This window comes from Artemia sp. Qi Xiang Cuo, chromosome 16 (genome assembly GCF_049724085.1).
Source record: "Artemia sp. Qi Xiang Cuo chromosome 16, ASM4972408v1, whole genome shotgun sequence".
Taxonomy (NCBI): domain Eukaryota; kingdom Metazoa; phylum Arthropoda; class Branchiopoda; order Anostraca; family Artemiidae; genus Artemia; species Artemia sp. Qi Xiang Cuo.
The window spans coordinates 15,554,149-15,578,218 of NC_142809.1; the positions used below are offsets into that span (position 1 = coordinate 15,554,149).

A 24,070-nucleotide genomic window follows, 5' to 3' on the forward strand; every position below is an offset into this window, starting at 1 on the left:
ACTGGAAACGAATTATATTACAAATATTTTCTTTTCCAGTTATTACAGCATTGAAAATGAAAAGCAATTGCAACGAAATAAAATTTTGAACTGATTTTCTTTCAACAATTGATATCTTTATATAACAAATATTCAGTTTGATTTTATTTGTAATTTCTAAGAGTGTTCGAGACGCATATAGTTTTCAGTGAAGCGCCAATGACGCAGTAGAATTTTACAGTTAGAGAAGGAGGCAAAACACAAACTCCTGTTTCTAGTGATTTTTGTTCTGGGGGTTCAAACCCGGAACCCGGAACATTTTGTTCAAACCCGGAACCATAGCTATTTGACATTTGGACGATTTTGAAAAAAATGGCTAACTCCAAATTTTGATCAAAAGCATTTAGAAAAAAGGCCGGGGAGGGGCGCCTACCGTCTGATTACTCCTGACTTTTAAAAATGGAGCTAGAACTTTCAGTTTAAGTCGAATGATGCTTTTTCGAAGTATATACGATTACCTCTTCAATTAAAACCTTAAATATGAACAATGGACAGCTTGTATAAATTACAGCCCTTGCCCTGGGGGCAATGGGAGGTTTTATCGACTCCCGAGGAATAATTATTTTAATTACTTCACCTCCTCACTATTTCGGACATAATGACAATTTAAAAATTTTGATTGGATGTGTTTGGGGAAAAGAGGGCGAGGAAGGGGGGCTTGATGCCCTTCAATCCCATTTGGCTCTTAAAAAGGACACTGGAAATTATTATTTCCAATTGAATGAGCTCCCTCTGAAGTTTAGCACACCATCCCTTGCATATGAAGTGCCTCTGGAGAAAAAAATTGTAGCCTTATAGTCTTGGGGTTTGGTAAGGGGGGGGGGAGACTAATTTGCCATCGGATCCCTTTTGACTCTTGAAAAGGGAACTGTAACTTTCAATTTCTAATCATTTGAGTCCCCTCCGAAGTTTATGCGACCACCTTTTCCGTAAAAGTTTTAAATGCCCCCGGGGCATAATTTACAACTCTTCCCCCGGATTCCGGGGGGGATGTGGACCCCGAAGTTTTGTCACCTGATCGTTGTAATATTTCAAATAAAATGGCTAGCTCGAAATTTTGATCTGATGCATTTGGAGAAAATATGGTGTGGGGGGAGGAGTTATATGACCATCAATCATTTTTGATGACTGTTAAAAAGATAAGTATAAATTTCAATTTCCAATCAAATGAGCCACCTCTGATGGTTATGCGACCACCCCTTATAAAAAACCTTATCTGCCCCAGGGGCATAACTTGCAACACTTCCCCTGGGCTCCGGGGGCTATGTTGACCCCTGAGATTTTGTTATTTCATCTTTAAACTATTTTGACCAAAATGGCTATCTCAAAATTTTGGTCAGATTCGTTTGGGGAAAAAGGGGCCTTGGGGGGGGGCTAGTTGCCCTCCGATCACTTTTGGCTCTTAAAAAGCGCACTAGAAATTCCGATTTACAATCGAATGGGCCCCCTCCGAAGTTTATACTACCATCCCTTCCATCAAAACCTTATATGCCCCCGGGGCATAGTTTACAGCACTTGTCCCCATGTTTTGGTGGGCTGTGTTATCCCTGGAATCTTTGTCATATAATCTTTGGTCTATTTTGAACAAAATGGCTATATAAAAAATTCAATCAGACGTATTTGGGGAAAAAAGGGTTGGTAGGGGGGGATAGTTGCAATCAGATCAAGACTCTTAAGATAAGTAGGAAGAGTCTTTTGACTCTTAAGAAAAGAATTAGAACTTTCAATTTCTAATCATTTGAGTCTCCTTCGAGTTTTATATGACCACTTCTTCCATAAAAACTTTATATGCCCCCAGGGCATAAATTACAACCCTTCCTTCGGGCTCTAGGGGGTAGGGGATTGACCCCAAAGTTTTTGTTATCTGATCGTGGGAATATTTCAAACAAACTGGCCATCTCAAAACTTTTGATCGGATGCATTTGGGGAAAAGAGGGTGTGTGTGCGGGGGAGGGAGATGTCCTCCGATCCCTTTTGACTCATAAAAAGGTAACTAGAACTTTCAATTCCCAATCAAATGAGCCAAATCTGAAGTTTATACGACCTCCCCTTACATAAAATCTTATGTACCCTCGGGGCATAACTTAAAACACTTGCCCTCGGGCTCTGGGGGTTTGTGTGGACCCCAGAGTTCTTATTATCCAATTTTTTAACTATTTTCAACAAAATGGCTTCCTCAAGACTTTTATCAGATGGGTTTGGGGAAAAAGAGCGTGCGGGGGGGGCGGCTAGTTGCCCTTCGGTCTCTTTCGACTCTTTGAAAGTAAACTAGAACATTCAATTTCCAATCAAATGACTCCTCTCTAATGTTTGTACGAGCATCCCTTCTAAGAACCATATATGCCCCCAGGGAATAACGTACAACGCCTGCCTCTGGGCCCAGGAGAGTTAAGTCGACCCCGGATTTTTTAGTATCTGATGTTTGAACTATTTTCAACAAAACAGCTATCTGAAAATTTTTATTGGATGGGTTTGGAGTAAAAAGGGCGTGGGGGGGGGCTGGTTACCCTCAGATCTCTTCTGAATCTTAAACAGTGAACTAGAACTTTCAATATAAATCAAATGAGCCCTCTCGGAAGTTTATACGAGCATCCTTTCTATAAGAACCATATATAGCCCCAGGGTAAAACTTACAACGCCGGCCCCGGCCCGGGGGGAGGGGGGGTTCGACTTCGGAGCTTTTGTTATATGATCTTTGAACTATTTTTAACAAAATGGCTATCTCAAAATTTTTATCAGATGCGCTTGAGGGAAAAGGAGGGGGGGGGGCTAGTTGCCCTCTGATTTCTTTTGACTCTTAAAAAGTGAACTAGAACATTCAATTTCCAATCAAATTAGCCCTCTCTGAGGTTTATACGAGCATCCCTTCTATAAGGACCATATATGCACCCAGGGCATAGCTTAAAGCACCTGCCCCTGGGCCTTGGGGGAGGGGGGGGTTGTCAACCCCGGAGTTTTTATTATCTGATGTTTGAACTATTTTTAATAAAATGGTTATATAAAAATTTTTATTGGAAGGGTTTCAGGGAAAACGGCATGGGGGGGGGGCTAGTTGCCCCCTGATTTCTTTTTGACTCTTAAAAAGTAAACTACTACTTTCAATTTCCAATCAAATGAGCCCTCTCTGAAGTTTATAAAAGTATCCCTTCTATAAGTACCATGTATGCCCCAGGGTACAACTTACAACGCCTTCCCCGGGCCCTGGGGGATTGTGTCGACCCAGAGTTTCTGTTACATGATCTTTGAACTATTCTTGACAAAACGGCTATCTCAAAATTTTTATCGGATGTATTTTGGGAAAAAAGGGCGTGGGGGGCTGGTTGCCCCCCGATCACTTTTGACTCTTAAAAAGGGCACTAGAACTTCCGATTTTCAATAGAAAGAGTGCCCTCTGAAGTTTATACGACAACCCCTTCCATACGAAGTGCCTTTGGAAAAAAATAATAAACAAATAAATAAACAATAAAACATTGGAGCCGTATGGCCTTTACTATAGGCAACGCTATAGCATTGCCTCTGATTACACCATCAGAATCAGCATACCAGACAACCCGACTGTTAAGGTTTCAATTTGCAATCTACAAAAGTGGCGAAATTGTATTTTTTACCATTGTTTCCTGAAGTTTTTGCTAGGAAATTATACCGAAATTTAACGGGGGGGGGGGGGTTCTCTGCATGGATGATTTTCATTCCAAAGAAATTACCGTGGGGAGCAAAAGTTTCTGGGGGTAATTTCCCAGGGAAAATCGTTACATGAGGTATGGGATTTTTTGGTATGATTTGAAAAACAGACAGAAATTAAATAAAACGAAAACGAGTTTTTTCAACTGAAGGAAGCCACCAATAAAACTTAAAATAGACAAAATTATTCCATATATGAGGGTCCACTCCTTTCTCAGCCCTCGCTCTTTAAGCTAAACTTTAACTCTGTGTCCTAATTCTTTAAGAACGGTTCCTAAAACACAAGAACCGTTGAATTTGACTGAGAAGTATTTTTAAAGAGTCTTAAGAATTGAGCGTAAAGAGTGACAGACTAGGAAGGGGCATCCCCACAGTATACAGAATAATTTCTGTGCGCTTTAAATTCTAATCTTGCTTCTTGCTTTCAGTTGACAAAAAAACTTTTTTTATATTTAACTTAATCAAGCGGGATATTGAAATAAAATGAAAAGTTATATAATCTGTAAATCGTTACTTTACAAATAATACAGTTTATCTAAGAGAAAAAAAATACGGATTTAGTCGAAATAAATGTTTGTTTAAGACTAGTGTATTTTTTTTTCTTTTTGCGTGTTTCGGATGAGTTTCGTTTGCCTATTCCCAAAAAAACGTGAAACGAATTTTGAATCCCTGTTAATTTTAGAAATAATAAAAATAGGCGTCTATTTCAGCGATAAACGTGTGTTAACATAGTAGGCAAGTACAAAAGAATGTATTTCAGGAAGGGGAGGTAGGTTTTTAGAAATTCAAGAAACAGGTGCATTAAACAATCAGTTAATTAATAAATTAATTAGTTAATAAATTAGTTTATAAATTAGTTAATAAATTAATAATAGTTAGTTAATAAATTCAATCAGTCTGTACACTTTGGGAAGAGTAATCCAAGGGTTTTCCTCAGCCAGTAATAGACGCACAAACGTATGCAGGAGAAAGGTCTCACATCCCCCCATAAAATCCTAAATTGATCACGAGTTTCCGGGGATTTCTTGTTTTATCCATCAGTGAATCTGATTTTTCATTGTCGCCTCCCTCCCCCTAAAAAACACCAATACTATTCACATGTCTGAATAGAGGTATTTATCTCGACAAAAAAAAAAAAAAAAAAAACCATATGTTATCAAATTTTCAGATTCTTATCGAACTTCAAGATTTAAAAGAAGGAGAAGCGGTAGAACCCAGCGAAGAATGGAACAGTTATGAACAAGACGACAATCGTCCCTTTTTAGGTGTATGGATATACTCCTTGTGGTTACAGTTATGGACGATATTTTGGGTTAAGAAGAATATTTATCTTGAGGACTGAAATTTTGTGGCTAATGTATTTCTAAATTATAATAAATTTATGCCTAAACTACTTTTGATTTTTGTATATTCGTTTAACTATTTGAGTTAGTTTTCTTTCAATTCTCTTTCGAATGCCATGACAAGGATAGGCTGAGTATAAAAAGCTGGAACTAATCCGATTTTGCGAAATGACTTGGGGTCTCCGTTCCGCCATCCTCCGCCCCTATCCCCGAAAGGGAAATCCTGCTTGCGTTGCGTCAGGGTGAACCTTTCCTGAGTTTGACTAATAAAAACGTGACTACAAACGACGCTGCAGGGTGACTTTGAAGAGTGGCATCCCTCGAAGAAATTATAGCCTAGTAAAAGACGCAGCATCTGCACTGGACACTGAACGATGGATTATTTTAAAAACATTTTTTTTTTTTTGCGAAGTTGAAACTTAAACGAACAAAAACTATTACTTCACAGCCTATCAAATACACATCGATAAAATTAGTGCTAATAAACCAACTGGTGATATTTTCCTATGTTTGAAGGACTATAGAGTACCTGCGCTTTACTGAAAAGTGAGTACGTAGGAGTTCAAAAGTGGAGTCAAAAGTGAGTAAGTAGCCTCACAACAACAGACTATTTTAAAATGCTTATCATAGTCTTACACAAGCTGTGATATCAGTAACTTTCAGTGTACGATCAAAATTACCTTAAAAACTTAGGCATAAAAATAACCATAAAAAAGAACATTCTCATTAATTTTGCTAAAAAACAGAAAGGAGAGATATACCTCTATAGTTGGAAGGGTCAGTGGGACTCCCATCTTTATATAAAGTGATGGCATTTACCTTTTTAAGCAAATCAGGGAATATTCCATTAACTAAAGATAAATAAAAAATATGTGCAAGAAGAGAAGAAATACTTGGGGTTACTTGTTCGTCAATTCGTGTAGAAAATCCAAAATCATCTGTAGAACTAGTTTTAAGTTTGAAAATAGTTCTTTTTTTACTTCCTGATGAGTAATTTCGTAAAACGAAAATACATTCCTAGAAGGGATAAGATCATCAGTAGTAAAAAGGCTCTCGAATTCACTTTACACTAGATGCCAGTTTACCTCTTACAGTACTAAAATATTCACTAAAATCATTCATAATTCTTTTACGGTCTTAAGTTTTTTTTCCCGTTAACTTCAAGACAATCAACACTAACACTTGAATAATGGTTTGCTCGAATCTTTTGATTAATAAGGTTCCATGTCTTTCTCATGTCAGATCTATATTGATCAAACTTATCTTCAGAACATTTACGTTTAGCAAAGCTTATAACAGAATTCAGCTTACTTCTAAATGAACGATAATCTTGAAATGAATCCTCTGTTTTCACTGAAAAAAAAAAAAGATGTTTTTTTAACTCTTATAGACAAAACTATCCCATCAGAAATCCATGGGTCAAATTTCTGTAAATATTTCTTATGCGTAACTCGAGACGAAATGACCTGTTTTGTAATAGAGATATTTGACCAACAAAGCACGAAAATGCTTAATTTACGTTATCCAGTCCAAAAAAAGAACACCAATCATGATTATCAAAGAGCTTACGTAATGACTGAAAATTAACCGCTTCTAACTGTCTATCCTTGTTCTTTCCTGAAGGCTTGTACCGACCAGGAGAATTTTGGGCAACATTAAAAAGAGCACTAACTGGGAAGTGGTTAGACATATCTGACAATATCACAGACGATTTTACTGCTCCGAATGAATGGACAGAAGGAAATATATTGTCCAACAGCGTAACAGTGATTGTTGTAACTCTAGTAGGCAGAAAAATGGTAGGTAGAAAACCTGATGAAAGCATATTTTGAAGAAATTCTCTGTTAACATTGGCATCCAAAGTTAATAGGTCGAAATTCTTTCTCTGTCCGATTCATTTTTTATTGTTCATTAATGATATGCCTAATTGTATACCAAGTCGTTGTTTTAATGTTAGTGATATGGCTAAAAATCCCCGGAATGAGACGGTATCATTATTTGTTGATGGAGCAGTTGCTGTTAGTACCGCAGAGACAGAAGAATTACTTCAGACATCGATGAAAGATACTTTTGAAAGGTTAGATTCATGGTTAAGGGTAAATAGGTTTAAAATTAATCTGGGTAAGACTAATTTTGTTATTTTTTCCCGTTCACCAGATTTTTATCCATGGATTCAGGATATTGTAGCACAGTATGGAACTTTAAAGCGGATGTGTTCTTCTAAGTACCTGGGGGTTTATATTGATGAGAGATCTTCCGTCCATGATTATGGTACTACGTGATTAGGTCATCTCTAGAGATTAATATTCCGCTGGTTGTTTCGGCCCGATCGCTGTTTTCTTCGCTTCATAGGGGATCAGAAGTTGGAACCATCTTAATCAAAATATTAAAAATATAGGTGATATTTCTTCGTTTAAGATAGTAATTAAAGGGAAGTTTTTTAGTAAGTATGAATTTTAGTGTTTTTTTTAAGACATTGGTAAATATTTATGGCTCCTGAGGGTGATGATTATGGTTATGAATATGATAGTAAATTTAATGAAAATATTAAGGTGTAAGGTTTGTGGTGCCGTTTGGGGACTGTGTTATAGATAGGATATATTTTATTGTTTTGTTATGCTAGTGTATTTTTGCCACCCCCTTGGACAAGTTTTTACTTCTTGGGGTGGCCGCTAAACTGATGTTAAATTGTTTGTTTAGAATAAATCTCTCTCTCTCTCAATTGAAATCACCCGACATAAGAACTGGTCTTTTGCACTCTGCTAACTTAACAAGTACTTGTTCAAAAAATGTCAAAAAATCTCGCTGGATTACTAGACGGACGTCAGTAAAAAGAGCATAAAATATACGGTAAGCATCCCGACGGAGTAACTTCAAGAAATAAACTCTTGCATATACCTTCCACTAATTACGGTAGAAGACCAACTATTTCGAATGTAAATTGTTAAGCCACCCTTCGCAGTGACTTTTATGTTGCGGAAAAAGCACTTACATATTGGAGATATCCATCATGAAAACAAGAGTGTTATCCGATAAAAAGGTTTCACAAACAGTAACTATGTCACGTACATTCGAAGCAAGAAAGAACTTGAATTCGGTATGAGCACTTTGTAAAGCTTGAGCATGTAAGTGTAGAACACTTAGCGGAAGTTTACACTGGCCAGGAGCACTGGGCAGCTGGTGACTATTTGTAGAAAAATCACATTCCGTCAAGTCTTGTACACTTCGTAGGTTACCGTCGCTGCCAATTGTGGTACTTAAAATGGTATCTAATTCCAACTTCGAATCCAGAAATCCTTGGAAATGGTCCATATCAGACACAGATTACGAATATGTAACTAATCATTATTCAAACGGAAGGTTGGGTCTCCAAAGTCCAAATTTCTGCTACATCAGAAATCGTCTTAGAGGGTATAGTGTGTGAACCATTTCTCACATACATAACACCTCTAAGCATCCACACATTTTTTGCCTATAATTTATAGCGTTTATTGTCTTAAAACATCTTAGTCTTTGTTTCGTGAGCGCTTCATTGACAAAAATCCGAGAACCTTTCAGGTTCTTACAATATCGCAATATCTCAACCGACGAAACTTCAGAAGCAAGGGTAAGTTCAATCGGAGCTTTAGTTTGATCAGCAGCTTCAAAACGTGTAGCGTTTTAAAACGACAGATCTGTCAAAACGAAGGCCCATAAGGATTTAAGCGATCAATAACTTTTTTTTCCAAGGTTGGCTAAATCACAAGCAGAAGTGTCAATACCGGAAATTATAACTTTATCCAGAAGAGTACTTTGATTCATGTCATCTAGTTTAGTTTCAAGCTTTAACAATTTACACCTATCCCGGAATATTTTGATCTAAAGGCATTCAGACTTTTTTCGATCACATCGAACGGCGACTGGAACTGCAAATTTATGGCTTTGTAGACGGACTGGATAAGTATCCAAAAAATAATCTTTAAACTGTGAAGGAGATATACTCTCGATCCGAAAAAACTCGTCATGTACCCTTCTCCTGATTTCATCCTCAATCCCACCTCGCAGTCTACTTAATCCACTTTACATTGATGAAGCTGAAGCAGACAGATCAGGCAATCCGTCTGTATCATCCACACATAATTTGACCGCCTTCTGTACATTTTTTCACCCATCCTTCAGGGTATCAGCATGCTTTTGCGCGCAATGCAAATATTTTCCATGTCCCGACCTTGGCGGAAGAAACAGAAGTCAGGTTATTCGTCAGAGCAAGTTATAATCGACATGGAGATCCGAGGTATGTAATTAGACCTGGACCCTATTGTTTTCGTCCTCTTTTATTCTCGGTTCTATTTAGAACCAAATCATTTTTTTCTTAGTGAAGGCACTACTATCTACTAAAAAATTTATGATGATTTGATTGATTACCATTACGCCAGTTCACTGGATTATACTAGAACAAATCTTCTTTTTCACTTACTTCACTTTTGGCGGAACTTAAATGATGGACTGCTCTTCTCAGCACAAAAAGACCTTGGAAAGACTTTACGACCAATTTGATCTCTTAGCTGAAGCTTCATAGGTGGTCTTCAGCCAGTCTTTGTCCCAACTCCAACCATGTCTCCGGAAAACCTCCCAGATCTAGTGTTGGGCGATACTGATATATCGGACCAAATATCGATATCGAAACGTATTATCGAAACCGATATTTTTTAGGGGTCTCTAACCCCCTATATTCCCCGCGGAAAATCCACCCATGAAAATTCTGCAAATTTTCAGCATACATCTTCGAGATTCTTTGCAGGTTATAATTCTTTCACCTACAGCTTTTATTTATCCTTATCTTACATCTTACCCTGTTATCTTTTTCGCAAGAATTCACCTCCGGCTCCCGAGTCAGATACGTGTGAATTATTACCAACTGAGAATAAAAAGTTCACAACAAAGAGGTTACAATGAAAAGTTGGGATTTTGAATGTTCTCAAAGCTAAACTAGCCGATCAGACAGGGTGAATTTTCTCTGTCAAGGAAAAATTCTGTCAAGGAAAAGGAGCTATCTGTCACAGATAAATTAGGATAAGCTTAATCTAGCTTAATTGTAACTATACATGTATAATATATATATATATATATATATATATATATATATATATATATATATATATATATATATATATATATAGGCTACACTGCTGATGCTATTAAGGCTCACCTTATAAAAATGGCCACTGAATGGGGGATCAAGGAAGAGGTTGTTGCTGTAGTAACTGATATTGGAGTAAATGTAGTTTGGGTCGTAAAGGATGCTGCATCCCAAGTAGGTACAGGATGGACACATGTTTTGTGCTTCGCACATACTCTAAGTTTGATGTGGGAGGTGTTATTAATGATACTGCTGAATTGTTGCCTCTCATCCAAAAGGCTCTCCACTAATACTTTATGCATCTACCATTTGTGTAAACCAAGAAAACATTTCAACACAACATTTTTGTTCAAGGCTTATATTTCCTAGATCTTACAACTGTATCGCTGTAATTACACCAAAAAGACAAGATACTGATATTCGAATTCATTTGTTTCTGATCTATCCATCACGTATGACAGAATTATGTAATTACCAAGAAAATTTTCTTAAAAAATGACATAAAATTGCCTAAAAATAAAGTTTTCTTATTTAGGATGTTTCTGACGTATTTTTCAATCTATAGAAGAAAAACCAAAACATATTTCAAAATGTTGTTCAGCAGTTGGATAAAGCTGAATCTCAACTACCCATTGATAGTCAGTGGCGTTGTTTTTTTTTTGTGGGGGGAAGCAAGGTGGCAGTTGTCCCCCTATAATATCGAGAAAAAATTATTATACAGTCCATACCCATTGACTCTCCGGATGTAGATCCCTCTTACCCCCCCCCCAATAAAGATACTGGAGCTACGCTCCAGTATCTTTATTTGAGCTACGCTCCAGATGATAGCAAAATTGTTGTCACAATTTTGTCATTTTTTCAGACGTAGTGTTGTACCTACCGACAAGTTGCGCTAGGTTCAAATCTCTATTGATAATGTTTGCACCAAAAAACTAAAACCTGATGTGACCACTAGATGGAATTCACTTCTAATTATGTTGCGTAGTCTACAAGATTTGAAAGAGTCGGTAACAAGTTCGCTTGCGCTTCTCGGTAAAGTGGACCTCATACTCACTGATAGTGAGTGGGGCGTTATTTCAAATGTGATTGCGGTGCTTACACCCTTTGAAGAGGCAACTCTTGAGCTCTCTTCTGAAAGCTATCCCCCATCTTGAAAGTCCTGCCTTTGTCTAAGATCTTGAGAACGGTACCTTGTTCAGGTAGATTTTGGTGGATTCTCAGATGTGACTGATGAGCTTCGAAAGGCTTTGCTGAATAAAATGCATTGTAGGTTTAAAACCTTGGTCAGGTCTCACCCGTCAAAAATACCACATATCTTGACCCGCGTTTCAAGAAAATGTATATTTCACCTGACGATCTTCTACAAGTTGAGAGCAAAATTGCAAACGAGATAGATTTGGTCTTGCTGGCTGCTGAATCTCTATCAGAAGATACAAGTACCACCGCAGTCCCTGCGATGCAGTCATGTCAGAATTAAGGCGCTTTGGGGGATTTACACGATGAAGTCCTTATATTCAATGCAGGACATGCTTTGACAGCAGCCGAACAGTTTCAAGAGAAACTTGTCCATTCAACTGGTGAAAGTCTCGTGCTATGCGGTCCCAAAAACACATGTACGAAGTTGCCAAAAAATTCATGTCCGTACCCGCTACCAGAGTCCCTTCTGAAAGAGTGTTTTCCAAGGCGGGCCAGATAATCACTAAACGGCGGAACCGACTCTCAGGGAAAACATTGACATGCTGGTGTTTTTGAATAGCCAGTAATTTATTTTTTCTCTTTTCCTGAGCCCGAATAATTCCAAATCTGGGTTTTTATTATATTCACTTGTGTAATCGAACTTTATTTTTATTGTTTGATTTTATATTATTTGAATTTTGAAAAAAAAGTTATACAAAATACCCTTTATTTACCATTTGTGTTATTGAATTTCGGCAAATTCATGAGATAGCAAAAAACTGATCCGAAATATCGATATCGATATATCGAAAGTAAAAATATCGATTAATCAAAATATCACCCAACACTACCCAAATCTTCCTTGAATTGTTGCTAGTTTTTCATCTTCTGCTTTCTTATTTTAGGGAAGACCTAGTTCACAAATAAGGACGTAGAGACGTCATACTTGCAGGACGACGCAAAGTGTGGCCAGGGAGCTTCAGGTGGCATCTTTTGATGGTGAGAGGAAGTTCTTCAGAATGGCCACCGCACCGATTCCTTACTTGGCTATAATTTTGCATACGATACTTAATTAGGTCATTTCTAGGCAAAATACGATTTTGCCCATTAATATGCGATTCAAATAAAAAACATAGGAATTTATTTCAAGGGGGATTCACCAGATCTAGAAAAATAGGCATATTGATCGAAAATACAGAAATATACGAAAAGCAGGGAAAGCCTTTTTCATTTCGTAAGAGGGAAAACCTCGTTGAAAGCCCTGGCACAACATATATGCCTAAGGAAGTAATTCTAAAGCTAATCGCCCGCTGACTAAACATCTTACTCGGCTTAAAAGGTCTGTGGTTATTGAAGCCATTGCAGGAATTGGGAATTCACTCACTCAAATTGGAAGACCTGATCCCCATATAGCCCTGGACACAAGAAGCCATCTAATAGAAGGATGTCCAGCCGGGATAAGATACTGGCTGGAGACATATCATAATTTGGATTTTAAGCTGGAGGACAGTTTTAGACGGTTACATAAGACAGCTTGCAATATAAATTAAGGATGGAGAATTTAGCCTCCAGTCCCCAAACCTTCGGGTAGGCTTTTGTTTTGGTGCTTAAACAATGGGCTCTGGGGAACTGAACTTTAATTCAGTTCCGTAAATCCACCCATGGGAACAATAGCGTATGAGCCTGGAACAACACAACATTGTTAGTAAACCGGAACTACATATCCCACGAAAATACTAGTTCCTACCAGTTAAAACAAACCAACACAATCTATACTTACTAAAAGATACCGAGACAACTTAGAAAAGAAATTCATTCTGTGGAGCATGTCAGTGGGAGTTTGAGCTTGACCATAATACGACGACTGAAGGGACGTGCTAGCATGAATCGATTGCAAAGTTCCATGCCTAATATGTAATAGGCCATACCCTCAATTCCTAGTGATTACATATTTTTTTTTACAGCATATTTCTACTATTTGGTAGAAATTAGTGACAAATTAATGTTACATACATATCTGTTTATCATCATATTCTTTTTAACTTGGATCGAATTCAACTACACAAAGACTTTGATTTCGACAATAGTTACCTAACTACAGTTTGAACTACATAAAACTGGTATACACTAACTACAGCCAAAACAGTTTATTTCGACTGAGTGGTCATACAAAATTAACCGAAGAATGATTTGGGTTTAGTGTAAGACAATTTCTTCAATTTCAACGTGTTGACACGATGTGGCATTGGGAATCTGAGACCCACTTCATGCATCTGCTTCACATGGGGTCGACGGGTTTTAACATCTTCAACAACTTCAACTCGGATAATCTAAAATAACGAAAACTCCGTCATATACCTTTCTTTTAAATTAATGCAACAAAAAGACAAGACTCATTGAAGTTCAATGCTCTATCATACATTCTACCTCATTTCACAAGAGTAAAATGGAGAAACACTGTGAATATTTGTACCATTATGCATACCTGAAAACAGAGGGGGAGATATCCACTCTCTAAGATGAGTCAAAAGAATAAATCTTGATAAAACGCTAAAATGATGGCCTAAAAATGCACTTTTATTTATCATTATTTTGTTTCCTCTGCCTATTGACCTTAGCTAGGCGTAATTGCTCGATTATGAATGTGTAATCCAAATTTATTGACAGTCCACCTGATAACGGTTTAACCAAGGATCTTGAACGAAGACCTTAGCCTCTCAAGTAAACTCTTTTGCAGGTTTATTTTTAACATACTATTAAGAGAATCCAGAATTGAATCCAATTCTTCTTTAGAAGGTCCAAGATCAAAATAATATTATTTTTATGGAAGTATTTTTAACGTTATAGTCTGAAAGGCAAATTAGTAGCGTCAAAACCCTATAGAGGTTCTAAAATTCATGCCTATGTACCTCTAGAGCAGAGGTTCCCAACCACTTTTGGGCCATGGCCACCTAGGCACTTCTATACCTTTGATGCCCCTCTCGTGATATTTAAATTTTGCTACTAAAACTTTTATGTATATTTGCCTGAAGGAAGCTTGAAAGGCCTTTAACTTGTCATTTTTTTCAAGTCATCCTCTGGGCATATTTTATACTATTAAAAAATATTCTCTGAATATAACACATTTCATACAATGCATGACGCCATTGCAGTACTATCATGTATCGTTTTTGCTCTTCAAATGCATATGAATGCAACGTCATTAAAATGAAAATTGTTTCTTTCTAAATAAAGGCTCTAGAGTAGTCAGCCGAAGGGCGCAAGTCCAGCACATCATCCACATTGGGAATCACAGCTAAAGAGCCTGCACTAACAATATTCCACAGTTTTTAACTTTTACAGTCCGACTAATTGTAGTAAAAGAATCAGAAGGGCAAAGACGATTAGCTTTTGACAGATTGAAAACGACCGATTAGCCAGAATCGACAAGCTTCGAGTTGGAATGCAAACTTCGTGGCATATGTACACGACAAACAATCATTGCATGACGGATAACCATTAAATTTTTATTTGAATATAAACTAACTTTGTTTCTAACTATGTGTTCGGGGCTGCTATCGATACATTAGCCAGTCTAATATAGTTGAGATTTGCTTTTGACAGAAACGGATCGTCACACTGGTAAAAATCTACAATAAGGAACTGCACTGTCATCGACAAGGCAGCTGGATAAGATTAACGATCAGTTGCAAAAAAAAATCACTATCAATTGTTAAAGACTTAATACAAAACAAAGCTATTTCTAACTGTACGTTCTTGGCTGCTAAGTTAGATAAGTTAATATAATGCAATGATTTGCTTTGGACCGATCGAAACGTAACACCGATCAGAATGACAAGCATGGAGCTGTACTTCATAGCAGCTGGATATGAAAGACGATTATTTTTAGACTAGATTACCATTCAATTTTAAACTAATACAAAATAGTGCTGTTTCTAACAGTACGTTCTCGTCTGCTAACGGTAGATTACTCAGCATAATACAATTGTGTTTACTTTTGACAGATTGGAACGTCACAATGGTCGGAATCGACCAGCATGGAGCTTTACTGTCAGCATCAAAGCAGCTTAATAAAATAAAAATGAGTTGAAGAGAGGAACAAAACTCAACTTCGTGTTCGAGAACGAAATAATGCCATAAGTTCTGTTCAGATATTAGTAGATCATTCCGTTTGATATAGTTGGGTTTGCTTGATAGATTGAGATAGATTGTCACAGAGGTCAGAATTGACCAGCATGTCACTAAGATAGACCTATAGTCTATAAGAGTCTATAAAATAGACCATCATTTGTAAGGTATATCACCGTTCAACTTTTGAGTCTGAACATAAAACAAAACTGTTTCTAACTGTACGTTCTGGACTACCAAATATAGATTACCCATTATTGCAGTAACATTTGCTTTTGACAGATTGGAACGTCAAATTAATCAGAATCGACCAACATGGAGCTGTACTGTCAGCTTCATAGAAGCTAGACATTTGTATAATATACCACTTCAATTTTAAGTCTTGACATAAAATAATGATGTTCCTAACTGTACGTTCTGGGCTACTAAGGTAGATTACCCAGTGCAATACAGTTCGGTTTGCTTTTGACAGATTGGAACGTCACAATGGTCGGAATCGACCAGCATGGAGCTTTACTGTCAGCATCAAAGCAGCTTAATAAGATAAAAATGAGTTGAAGAGAGGAACAAAACTCAACTTCGTGTTCGAGAACGAAATAATGCCATAAGTTCTGTTCAGATATTAGTAGATCATTCCGTTTGATATAGTTGGGTTTGCTTGATAGATTGAGATAGATTGTCACAGAGGTCAGAATTGACCAGCATGTCACTAAGATAGACCTATAGTCTATAAGAGTCTATAAAATAGACCATCATTTGTAAGGTATATCACCGTTCAACTTTTGAGTCTGAACATAAAACAAAACTGTTTCTAACTGTACGTTCTGGACTACCAAATATAGATTACCCATTATTGCAGTAACATTTGCTTTTGACAGATTGGAACGTCAAATTAATCAGAATCGACCAACATGGAGCTGTACTGTCAGCTTCATAGAAGCTAGACATTTGTATAATATACCACTTCAATTTTAAGTCTTGACATAAAATAATGCTGTTTCTAACTGTACGTTCTGGGCTACTGAATGCATTTACCTAGCATAATACAGTTGGATTTGCTTTTGACAGATTGGAACGTCACACTGGTCAGAATCGACCAGCATGGAGCTGTACTGTCAACTTCATAGAAGCTGGATATGACAGACGATCTTTTGTTAAATATACCACTATTCCATTCCGTTCCAAGTCTTGACATAAAATAATGCTGTTTCTAACTGTACGTTCTGGGCTACTAAATGTATTTGCCCAGCATAATACAGTTGGATTTGCTTTTGACAGATTGGAACGTCACACTGGTCAGAATCAACCAGCATGGAGCTGTACTGTCAACTTCATAGAAGCTGGATTTGACGGACGATCATTTGTAAAATATACCACTATTTTATTATTAAGTCTTGAGATAAGATAATGCTGTTTCTAACTGTACGTTCTGAGCTACTGAATGTATTTACCCAGCATAATACAGTTGGATTTGCTTTTGACAGATTGGAACGTCACACTGGTCAGAATCGATCAGCATGGAGCTGTACTGTCAACTTCATAGAAGCTGGATATGACAGACGATCTTTTGTTAAATATACCACTATTCCATTCCGTTCCAAGTCTTGACATAAAATAATGCTGTTTCTAACTGTACGTTCTGGGCTACTAAATGTATTTTCCCAGCATAATACAGTTGGATTTGCTTTTGACAGATTGGAACGTCACACTGGTCAGAATCAAACAGCATGGAGCTGTACTGTCAACTTCATAGAAGCTGGATATGACGGACGATCATTTGTAAAAATATACCACTATTCCATTTTAACGTCTTGACATAAAATAATGCTGTTTCTAACTGTACGTTCTGGGCTACTAAATGTATTTGCCCAGCATAATACAGTTGGATTTGCTTTTGACAGATTGGAACGTCACACTGGTCAGAATCAACCAGCATGGAGCTGTACTGTCAACTTCATAGAAGCTGGATTTGACGGACGATCATTTGTAAAAATATACCACTATTTTATTATTAAGTCTTGAGATAAGATAATACTGTTTCTAACTGTACGTTCTGAGCTACTGAATGTATTTACCCAGCATAATACAATTGGATATGCTTTTGACAGATTGGAACGTCACACTGGTCAGAATCGACCAGCATGGAGCTGTACTGTCAACTTCATAGAAGCTGGATATGACAGACGATCTTTTGTTAAATATACCACTATTCCATTCCGTTCCAAGTCTTGACATAAAATAATACTGTTTCTAACTGTACGTTCTGGGCTACTAAATGTATTGCCCAGCATAATACAGTTCGATTTGCTTTTGACAGATTGGAACGTCACACTGGTCAGAATCAACCAGCATGGAGCTGTACTGTCAACTTCATAGAAGCTGGATTTGACGGACGATCATTTGTAAAATATACCACTATTTTATTATTAAGTCTTGAGATAAGATAATGCTGTTTCTAACTGTACGTTCTGAGCTAATGAATGTATTTACCCAGCATAATACAATTGGATATGCTTTTGACAGATTGGAACGTCACACTGGTCAGAATCGACCAGCATGGAGCTGTACTGTCAACTACATAAAAGACCCTCATCCAATTTAAAGTTTGAAAACAAAATAATACCGTACGTAATGGGCAGTTGATCGCAGATTAACCAGTTTTATACAGTCAAATTTACTTAATAGACAGAGACAGTTACACAGCTAAGAACTGACAAGTTTAGAGATGTAGTGTCAAATTTATGGCAGCTAGATAAGATAGGCGATCATTTGTGAAACAGATCACCATTCAATGGAGAATGGTGAAACGATCATTTGTGAAAAAAAAATCACCATTCAATTTTTAAAATCTTAATAAAACATAATGCTGTTTCAAACTGTACGTTCTGGGCTGCTTAAGGTAGATTACCCAGTATAACACAGTTGAATTTACTTTTGGCAGATTTGAATGTATAATAGTAAGAATCACACAGCATGGAGCTGCACTGTTAACTTGATAGCAGCTGATTAAGGTGAAAAATGAGTTAAGAGCAGGCCATCATTCCATGTAAAGTTTGAAAACAAAACAATACCGTAGCTTCCGTACAGTACTGGCAGGTAATCATAAATTCGTCGGTTTGATACAGTCGGATTTGGTTTTGACAGATTGAGAACGTCACTTCAGTCAGAATTAACCAGCACAAACTTTAAGTCAAGATTAACCAGCACAAAGTTGGACTGTCAATAAAAAAAAAATACAACAGCTAAAACAACACTGACAACTTCATGCAATGTAAAATATTTTGTTTTGTTTTTTTTTTATCTTTTTTTTCTTTTTTTTCAAAAAAAAAAATCATTTGATGAGACCAAATAACTACACTGCAACAAATAGTGACACAGACAAAAATGGATCACTAGGAGCTATTTTGGATACTGGTTGGCCGATCAAAATCCAACACCTTCAGTTCAAGAAAACAAGTTTTAAGCGATTGTGGTTTGAAGTTACCGAGTTGCTAGAACAAGAAAGCAAATACTGTATCTTGAAAAAGAATAAATATAGGAGGCTGTCTGCAGAGGGCGGTAAATGATGCATCATAGTTGGTTGCCTTATATTGTGAATCTAACATAAAACCTGTTTGTTTTTGTTTTACATGGAATGTGCTTTGACTTTGGGCGGAGCATCGCAAAACTAAAATGGCGCCAGTACACTACAGAATTTTTCTGTCATGGACTAAATTTAAGATAGAATCCTTCCAGCTTTCAAAACGCTTTTGTGTGACTGTTTTGTTATTATATAAGGCGAGAACAGGTCTAAGAGTATACCTTGACTCCTCCCCCTATTTAATGCGAAATAAAGTTTTCATCATGGAGTGAATATTAAAAACGTACACACGTCTCGCAAATGAACTGTTTAACTACAATTGCATCATACATAACTTTTTTAACTGTCTTTGGTGACATAATAGCTCAAAAAGAATTTAATTTCGACTATATGGGACGCCTCGGTGAACAGAAAAAATCAGCCTAGATGAGTACTGTACTTGATGACACATTTGTATAAGCAGCTGTTAATGCTAAATACTAAAATACTCATCACCCCACACAGGATGGCAGACATAGGGTGACATTTGAGGCCCTTTACTATAAATGTGTCAATCATTACGTTCTCAACTAGCTAAAAAGAGATGGCCAGCATGGCGATATTAGAATTGATTTTGACAGATTGGGAACGCCACACTGATCAGCAAGAATCAGCCTGGAGCTGTACTGTCCTTGAAGACGTACGTATTTATATCAGCTAATGAGAACGGAAATGAATACGAAAATACTTGGCATCGAACAGGAAGAAGTTTATTACAGATTTATCAAATGTGCAGACTACCAAAGACCACAGAAGCCATTTTTTTCCATCATAGTTATCATTGAAATCTGAAGGAAAATCCCCATTTTTACCCCTAAAAATGTTTCTTAGAAAGCTACTGAAGAACGGCTTTCCTCCTGCATAATCGATGATAAATAAGTGAATCTCATCCTCATCTCGCAACCTTTAGCATTCATTACACACTTTATAGGTCAATTCTGAGAATTTTGAGTGTTCTATTTGTGTAGTGTATAATCAAATAAATTCTTTAAATTTATGCAATGACTATTTTATGTATAAAATATCTTGTAATGTTTATTGTTATTATTTGCTGCTTCGTTTTTTTATTTACTTAACACAAACTTATCTGGCTTTACTGGACTTGTGAGATTTTTTTTTAATGAGTACTATCTTACGGCCTCTGTTTTCTCCCTATCATATAGATATTGTTAAATTTTCTTAGAAAAGAAGGTGACGACCTTGGATTTTAAGTAGACGAGCACATAAAGATTATCTGTATCCAGCTACCCACCATTATCCAGATTATCGGGATCTAACTACTACTACTACTACTAACAACTCACTGCAATAACAAATCGCCCGAGTCCAACATAGCTACGCACGCTCCTCCTCCATCCTAATCAATTCAAAAGCTCATTCTTTACACGCTCCCAGGAAGTTCCCATTTCCCTCAAATTTTTCCTTACGACGGCCTCCCATCCCTTTCTGGGGCCACCTCCTTTTCGTTTGTCCCTAGACGGTTGACCGACAAGGACAATCCTTGGCAATCTATCATCCTTCATCCGCAGAACGTGCCCTAGCCATCTCAACCTTTCTCTCATTACAGCCCTAGAAAGTGGGATTGAACCTCATTTTTCACACAGCTTACTATTTGAGGTACGATCAGTCGGACAAGGTGCCCAAAACAATCCGTAGGCAATTTCTCGGGAAAACATCTAGCAAATACTCCACTGTTTTTCGGAGCGCCTACGCTTCAGAACTATACTTGACCACTGGAATCACTGTAGTTTCCAACATTCTAATCTGGCGCAAAACTTGCTTCGCGTACATATTAAACAAAGTTAAATTTGATTACTATGCTTACGCAAAGCCAATAGGTATGTTTCCACTAGATTCACTCCAAGAATGAACATTTCATCCTCGGAGGCGACTAGGAGAATTCACTTTGGCAGTCCTTTCTTAAGCGATGATCGTTTGAGATACACGCTTAACGCAAGGCTGCAAAGTAGGTATAAAAGTGATTTCTTCTGATTTATTAGTTAATATATATATATATATATATATATATATATATATATATATATATATATATATATATATATATATATATATATATATATATAAATCATACATATAGTATCATGAAAATATATCCCTTAGATTCACTCCAAGGATGAACAAATCATCCTCGGAGGCGACTAAGGGAGTTTGTTTTAGAAGCCCTTTTTTAAGCAGTGATCGTCAAAGATAAATGCTTAACGCAAGGCTGCAAACTCAATAGAAAACATAGTTTTTACAATTTGTTAATTATAATTTATTTAGATGTTTTGATATAAACACATTGGCATACCGGATATTTGGTGGATCAAATAACATACTGTTGGCGGTTATTTTGGGCTATCTATCGCCCGTACCATCACCCATCGCATGGATGATCAGGGGTTCTCTGTGGTTGAGAACTCAAACACCTATTCATTCCACATCATTTCAACTACACAAAAATATACTTTATGTTACCTAGAATATGGAAATATATCCCCTAGATTCACTCCAAGGATGAACAAATCATCCTCGGAGGCGACTAAGGGAGTTTATTTTAGCAGACCTTTCTTAAGCAGTGATCGTTAGAGATACATGCTTAACGCAAGGCTGCAAACTCAGTATGCTAATTAGGAGGCGACTTGAAAGAATTAAATTTAGTAGACATTTTTAGAACGGTTCTGGTATCTTAAAAATCATTTTGCGAACTCTAGCGTCGGCTGATCGCCACATAGACAAAGGGCCCATTAGCAAATATTCACAAGGAACTAGCCATCATCAAGAGCTGTTGAGAATTTGTGGGTTTACTGTGAAACTTGCCTGAAAAGACAGTAAAATTTAATGCCCCTTTTACAGACAAAATTGTCAATCAAAGGTGGTTGCACTACAAGGAACTCCTGAAATTGTTCAAATGATAACTCATTTACGAGGATTTTTAGCGTTTTAATAGAAGGTATGCTAGAATATCTTGTGGGACTATCCATTCCTGAAATCTAAAAAGAAAACTCGCTTCTATTTTATAGGAAAAACTAAATTCACACTTTCTGATGAAATGATTTTCATTAAATCTGAATACTATTTCTGGCACAAAACGAGACAAGTTAGATGGTTTTACTAGGAATTCCGAGACAGTAGGTACCAGTTTCTACTTTTCTCTCGTTTACTCAGGTCTCTTATTCAAGCTCTACAAGTTTTGGCAAGACCGCCAAATCAATTGCCCCATTCACACAAGAATTTCACCTTTTTTGACTCTACAGCAATTTCTCATAAGAAATAACTGAAAGACAGCAAAAGACAAAAAAAGCATGAAGAATTTATTTATATCCATTTTTGTTACGCTTTTACGAGTCAGACAAACATTTCAGAGGGGGACATATAATGGACGAGATGGGGCGATCCTTTAAGGTACCACATCACGTTAATTGTTTGAAAAAAACAAAAAACGCTTAATGCAGGGCTGCCAATTACCTTTAGTATGCTACCACAATGAAAATATATGTATACCCTAGATTCACTCGAAAATGAATAAGATCAATTTCAAGATTGACTAGGGAGACGTCACTTTAGCAGACCTTTCTTAACCGCTAACCATTTGAGAAAAGCGCTTAATGGGTAGATTTGCAAAGATATGTAGAATTGCTTTTATCTTTAATTTTCTCTACTCTCCCCTTATTGGGAGGACGTTTAAGATACACAGAGCAATCTCAGGTGGAAGGAGAGTAGTTCTCCTTTGGTTATGCATATAGTATCCTTTTTTGTTACATCTTATACAAGAGAAACTTATAGAAAAACCGGTTCCAGTAAATAAAGCAGTTTTTTATTGTATGTGCTTTGATAAGTGTTTTATTTTTATTTTGTTGCTAAGCTTCGCTTCGCCATTACAAGCTAAGCTTCTTGGGTGTGTAATTACTTTACGTTTTGTAATTGTTTTATTTTAGTATTAATAAATTGAATTGAACAAAAAATGAAAAAAAAAACAACAACCAAACATTCATTAATATAAAGTCCGAATATTTTGGCTCGACGTCCGGGAACTTTTTTTTTGTTGAGAAAAGCTCCCGGACGTGGAGTCGAAATATTCGGATTTTTATTAATGTTTTGTTGTTTTTTATTTCGTTTTTTGTGCCACTGCTTTATTCATATGAAACCCGCTTTTCTCTCTTAATTTTTCGTAAACGGAGAAGCAGCATGGTCTAAGAAATTAGATACATCTTAAACATCCTAACACATCCTATACACAAATGTGTGCATGTGCGGATATATTAGATGGCTGAAGGTCTAAGAGGCCACCAGTAGTGAGCAGATTAAGACAGGTAGCTGAAGCGGCTGACTTAATTTGACATTTTAGAAAATGGAGCAATGGGAATCGCTTTAGGCACATGGCTTTGAACTCATTGACCAACAGAACTAGTCCAGCAATTAAAAATACTATTTTTAGAAACCGTAGGTGTTGGCTCTAAATTACGAAATTCTTGTAATTAATACTGAAGATAAAATGTAATTACGGCTACCTAGGGAGTAAAAAGCTCCCCTTCGTTTTTTTAATAAACAGAAATAGATGAAACAGACTCTATCTAGCTTGCATAGTTATTTTTTATTGAGAAAACATTGATTGCTGCAAGAGAAACAAATGTTTGCCCTGCTGTCGCCCCGAAAATGAACAATATCATCTCAGAGGGGACTAGGGAAACTCAATTTAGCAAACCATTCTTAACCGTCAATCATTTAAGCATGACGCTTAATGGGTAGATTTGCAGTAATAACAAAATGATATATAGTCAAAGGTTATAAAATTCTTAAGTATTATAGTACAAGAAGTTCTAATACTGAGACAAATTCAAAAAATTTAACATTTTGTTGTAAACTTCAAATGAACTTGACAAATTGTATAGTCTATGTTTTTGACTTCCCCTTGTATTTCAGAACATACTATATTTCTTCGTAATTATGTCCTCAGTCACGGAC

The 24,070-nt window shown here is 36.8% G+C and overlaps 1 protein-coding gene and 1 non-coding gene across 2 annotated transcripts in view; both read right to left on the reverse strand.

Annotated features, from left to right (window-relative positions):
• Positions 1-13,490: 13,490 nt before the first annotated feature.
• The window catches only part of RpL18A (ribosomal protein L18A), a 39,004-nt gene continuing 28,424 nt past the window's right edge, over positions 13,491-24,070 (reverse strand). Inside the window, exon 4 of the mRNA XM_089102601.1 lies at positions 13,491-13,688. Coding sequence (XP_088958727.1) covers positions 13,533-13,688 — 156 coding nt within the window. The 3' untranslated portion in view covers positions 13,491-13,532. The remainder of the gene's footprint in view (positions 13,689-24,070) is intronic.
• Positions 21,212-21,338, reverse strand: LOC148942619 (small nucleolar RNA SNORA68). The gene has a single exon (XR_016143122.1). It is a non-coding gene; the product is annotated as a small nucleolar RNA SNORA68 (small nucleolar RNA).